At 32.2% G+C, this 6000-nt stretch overlaps 1 protein-coding gene across 1 annotated transcript; it reads right to left on the bottom strand.

Moving 5' to 3' along the window:
• Positions 1-4536: 4536 nt before the first annotated feature.
• LOC112770016 (phosphatidylinositol 4-kinase gamma 4) lies at positions 4537-5984 on the bottom strand. The gene is made up of 4 exons (XM_029295173.2): positions 5737-5984; positions 5483-5546; positions 5271-5374; positions 4537-5054 (listed from the first exon to the last, which is right to left on the bottom strand). Coding segments are annotated over exons 2-4 (327 nt in total). The 5' UTR covers positions 5484-5546; positions 5737-5984; the 3' UTR covers positions 4537-4832.
• Positions 5985-6000: the final 16 nt, after the last annotated feature.

Genomic DNA, 6000 nt, shown 5'->3' with positions numbered 1-6000 from the left:
ATTTTATTGCTTTTTATTTTTTATATTAATTCAGATATTTAGTTTTTTTATTATTATTTTTATTTTCTTTTTCTATGTGTTTATTTTCATAAATTTTGCTAAATTACACAAAGTATGGTATGTTTTATTTTTATTCCTCTTTTATATACACATAAAATTTATTAATTATTTCTCTTTCGTCTAACAATTTTTTTTCTTCTATTTATATTTCTTTCTTTTAATATTTTATTAGTTTTTATTTTTCTAAATTTTATTTTAATTTGTGTATTTATTCTTATTATACCTAACATTTTTTATTTATGTGTAATATACATTCTTATATATGTTATAGAAATATGATTTGATTTCATTAACTTGCCAATTTTTTTTGAAAAATCGAAAGCTAAAGTACAAAAATATATTTATAGATATTTTACTTTTTGAACTAAAAATATAATTTTTTTTGTTATATTTGTTGAAATCCTAAGTTAAATATGAATATTGATTTTTGAAATAGAATAAATATATTTTAAATTTTTTGCATTTAAAAAATAATATTCTATCAATGTTAGAATTATTTAGATGGATAAGTAATAGTGGATAATTATTTAGGATGGATAGAACTAAGTACACATTTCAATTGAAAATAAAAATTTAAAAATATTATATTCAATTCTCCATAGTTAACCTCTAATTAAACCATTATATGTTTAGAAGATTTTTAAAGAATTGAAATAATTTTAGGTATATAATTTTTTGCAAACATTTAATTAATTTAAGATATTTATTGCGGTTGATTAAAAAAGTAAATTGACATGACAATTTAATATTTTTATACTCTTAAAATATTATTTATTTATTTTTCTAGCATTCTTTATCATCCGGTGATCATATTAATATAATTTAATTCAATAAAATTATTTATCATCACTTGATTAAAGAAAAATTCTATTTTATTAGAAAATTTTAGAATTACTCAACCTCAAGATCATCCATGTTAAATCATTAAGAAATATAACTGAGAGCGTGGAAGCGTTCCTTCATTCGAGAGCATGATTGAGATCAAAGAGCTTGGCTCTTGTAGTTCTTTGATCTTCGTCAATCAAAACCTTCTGTATCCTTGATAGGGCTAAATCACAACTTTACTGTGGGAAAAGAGCTACGGAAGCAAGTTTGATGTGTCGGAGACTAAAATCCTGAAGTCATTTGAATAGTATCTATGGTTTTAATCTCATTTATCCAAATCAAAAGTAATAATGACTTATTTAATTCAACATTTATGACAATAAATGATATCACTGTTATATAAGTCATTTAATGTGAAATTACTTAATTTGCGATTATAAATATATGTATTGCCCATAAATATATTAAGAAATAATAATTTCCTAACAATCTTTCACTTGAGTTACACATATATATTTTCTGAGATAATCACATCTTATAAATTTTATGCGTACGTCTGAATGTTATTTCCCTTATTACTTTAATAATCTGGTCTGTCTCATATATTAGTTATGAAATTACCACAACTTTTATCACATTAGTGTCAAAAAGAAATCACAATGATCGCCATATTAAAATACTCAACCACATAGATCAAATTTGGATGAGAAATTCAGAAATTACATGCAAAAATGATCTCATGCATGCCTATTTCTAACTGCTCCAACTTGAATAAAAAATTTATTTTATTCAGTAACAGACTCAGATGAAACTGCAACGGCAACGCCCGTGCTCATAGCGACAATGACTAAGTGATGAGTCTGTGGAAGAAGAAGAGAAGAACTTAACATATGAGAGAGAGAGAGAGAGAGAGAGAGAGAGAGAGAGAGAGAGAGAGAGAGAGAGAGAGAGAGAGAGAGGAGAAATGTAGCGATGGTAATGGGATAAGCAAGAATGGCGACATGAGCTGTGAAGGAAGATGGGAGCTGTGAAAGGGTAGGCGGCGATGGGCTCAGCAACAACGATGACGGGAGCTATAAGATTTTTTGTGAAGAAGCCGAGAAGAAGAAGACTCTGGGTGAGAATGACTGGGTTTCTCTTGTATGGCTATAGAGTATGGACTGAAGCTGTGAATCACTGAATCTATGATGTGAGGCAAATCTTAATTCCTAAAAAGTGTTTATATGTATATATTCGGAGCGGGTACATACTAAACCCAACCCTGTCATGAGCAAAATCTGCCCCGACTCGGGTCAAGTTATTACCCTTCCCAACCAGGTATGGACGGGTCGGGTACCCACATATTCGGGTACTCCTACCAAGTCTAACACTCTTACTAGGGGTGGCAAGTGGGGAAGCTTGCCTTGCCCCGCCCCGCCAGAAGCCCGTCCCGCCCCGCCTAGTGAGGTGGTCCTAAAATTCTACTCCACCCCGCCTAACTGCGGGCTGGCGGGCTAAGCCTGCCAAAGCTCCTCTTTTTTTTTTACTATTAACTTCTAAATAGTATATATAATTTCACAACCATATTAATAAATTTATAATTTCTAATGGCATTAAAAATTATATTTTTTATATTCACAAACATTAAAGTCTTTGTAATTATAAATATCTAATAAATATAATTATAAACCAAGTTTTCATCCAAAATATAAGTATAAATATTCTCTCCAAAGCAAAATAAACATAATCTAAAACATAATTATAAATATTGTCTCCAAAGTAACATAAACATAATTTAAAACACTCAATTTTTATTTTCATACTCTTCTAAGTTAGATTCGGGGAAGTTAGGTTTTGGCCAAACAATTGCGAAAATACCCCCTCATTAAAAAAAACCTTAGCCCGGTGGAGAATCCCGCCCCGCCCTGCCAAAGCCCGCGGTTTAAGCGTTGCGGGTTAGGTAGGCTTTTGCTATTTGGCGGTCCCGATTTTTTAGCCCGACCCACTTTTTTTGGCGGGTTACGCGGGCTGGCCCAGCGGGTTTAGGCCCGTTTGCCACCCCTAACTCTTACCACATAATGATGCTCTATTTATTAAGGGTTTACTGTTAGCCAATGAATTGCTACAGATACAAAGCGAGATTCTAACTCCTAATAGTTGTTTAAGCAAACGAGTAAGATGATTACTCAACAAACTCAAATTAATTAAGACAAATACTAATTATTTTTAATATTTTAATATTAAAAATTCTAAAAATTTAATTTTAATTATAACTTTGTAAAATATTTATAATAATAATTATAATATATATTTTATTTAATTTTTAATAAAAAATTTTATATAATTTTATGTATTATTCGTATACACTAGTTACTGAATAAAAAAAAAGGTACGACATCACATTACAAAATAAAATCCATGCCGCAATACACAAGATTAAAAAACTAAAAATAAAATAAAAAAACAAAACAAAACACAATACAGACGGTTTCCATATGCGGCAACCTTGCATATAAATGCATCTTTATTAAAAGAGGCCGGTTATACATACAAGTCTTTTTAGCTTACAAGTTTTATAAGTTAGCACAAGCCCAACAAAACACACGCATTACACTCCTACATTCAAGAGTAAATAAACGCACGTTATTCAACCACTTCCTGTTTCCAAAGCGCGCTACTCACCATACATTATGAACGACTCTTCTTCTTCTTCCTCCATGAAAACGAGTTTTTTGTCAAATTTGAAGATAATGGAACTTCAGAAATACACTCAAACCATTACAGAAATACATCCAAACGATTATAGAAATACATCCAAAGAATTACAAAACTACACCCAAAGGATTTATAGAAATACACCCAAAGGATTACAAAACTACACCCAAAGGATTTAAGAAATACACCCAAAAATCGTTGAAGTACACCTTATGCATAATTCAGAACTCTTTCTCTTTCTCCTCCTCATCTGCTGCTTTTTCTTTTTCAAAAACGATTTCAGAGCTTGATGTCAAAAAACAATAGAAATCGAGAATAACGAAGAAAGAAAACAGAGAGAAAAGCACGTAAATGAAAAAGGAGAAAGAAAAGGCAAAAAACGAAAGAAAGGAAGAAGAAGAAGAGGAAGGGAAAGAAGAACGTGCAGCAAGAAGAAGAAGAAGGTGCAGTGAAAATGTGCAGTAACGGTTCGAAGCGCGTTAATATAAATAATTTGTAAAGACTTGTATAAAAAAACGCTTGTATGTGGAGAATTATTCTTATTAAAAACATGAAATTTCTGGTTTACCAACTAAACGAGATCCACGCCTAGTTCATGTAGGCCTCAATTCCAATCATATCAAGCTGCATTGAAACATAGTTCTCTACTTCTCAGTGCCATCAATCAGAACAGAACTATTCCTAATTTTATTAGAACTGAACTTCACTGGTATATTGCCACCATAATAAGGCAACAGTGCCTCCAATTGCAGCACCAATCTTGACCTTGCTTTCATTGTTTGTCTCTTCGATGGTTTATTTTCACACATAGCACAAAATTTAGTTGCGATAATAATAATAATAATAATAATAATAATAATAATAATAATAATAATAATAATAATAAATTCATAGGAGAAATTATGCCATGTAGTATATTTGCGGTAATATTATCTTGATCCCTTCTGAATACACATATTATGAAAAAATTTTATAAGTAGCACAATCTTATGAAAAATTAGTTTGATACATATAAGTATTTGATGTGCATATGGTATATGCATGTAAAAGTACATTTGAAGTATTTGTGTAGCATAGATATTAAAGTGCTATGTGGTGCCCTGTCAATAATCATATTTGTGTTTAACCCATAAACAAAACAGTTTAAAAGTTGAACTGAATAGTAAGGGTATGAGATACCTAACACCGAAGCAGGAACTCTGACATATAGATCGTGTTCTGCATCAGCTAGGTGAACCCTCAAGTCATTAAGATCACCAAACCACATAGCACAACCACCCCCCGATCCCCTGGTGTCTGAGTTTGAATAAGCTAGCCATACAAGAACAGTTTCTGAAGCATTTCTCTCTGCACTCAACAAGATTCATATAATCAACAGTTTCAGCATCTAAGGACTTAATATAATCAACTGTATCAGCAGAGTAAGGTTGGCGCGCTTGGGGCCAGTATAGCCAATCAAATGTGCAATCTTCAAACTGCATATAGAACAAATAAAACAGGTAAGCCCTGATATTCAACTAAGGTTAATAAGAATCATATAAATTTCAACAGGCTAATACTTTTTTCTACCAATGCAACACCCAATTTCAAGCCTGCATAGATAACACATTTATCCACATTCACCAATTTTACATATACTAATCAGATATGCGGACAAAAGATATCAATGCACAGAAAGTGAAATTGCTTACTTTTTCTGGTAGACAGTAGCCGTGATCAATAGGAATGAGAGAAATGTGGCCACCTGCCTCCTTCTTGAAAAAAATGTTCCCCGCATGCCTATTTTCATTGGCCACTCTCAGAAACAAAAATATGAAATTAAAAACTGCATAATACAAATAATTTGAAAAGAGCACCAAAAGCGAAGAACAACGAAGATAGTATAAAATAAAAAATTATATACTTGTCAGCTTCACCAGAGGATTTGGACAACGAGCAACAGCAGATCTGAACGGCGATGCAACGATCTGCAACAAAGCTAATAATTTGAAATTAAAACACATAATAGACAAAAAGATAGAGAAATAGATAAGCAACAGCAAATTAGAGAGGCTTAATTAATATCCTAATAGATAAAACTAAATCAAAATCAAAATAGTGAAAAATTCTCTTAAATTATAGTGAGAAATCAAAATTAGAGATACGAAGATGAAGTACCTTGACTGAAGGAGAAAATCTACTTAACCGGAAGACTGCTGTTGTTACCGGAGAAGAAGTTACCACAGGAGGCGGCGTTGAGAAAAGAACTACGCGATGCGAGCAACGGCAGATCTGGACAGGGATGCGACGATCTGCGACAATGGATGAATGAGCACAAGAAGAACGCGGCGAAGGGGTAGACGATGATGAAGACTCGAGGAGGCAAGATGGCACTGACGAGAATGGCGCCGACAAGAAAGGTGCTGATCAGGACTTGCCGGA

This window comes from Arachis hypogaea, chromosome 18 (assembly GCF_003086295.3).
Source record: "Arachis hypogaea cultivar Tifrunner chromosome 18, arahy.Tifrunner.gnm2.J5K5, whole genome shotgun sequence".
Classification (NCBI taxonomy): domain Eukaryota; kingdom Viridiplantae; phylum Streptophyta; class Magnoliopsida; order Fabales; family Fabaceae; genus Arachis; species Arachis hypogaea.
Note: the sequence above shows the minus strand (reverse complement) of the source record. Positions and strands in the feature narration are given on the sequence as shown.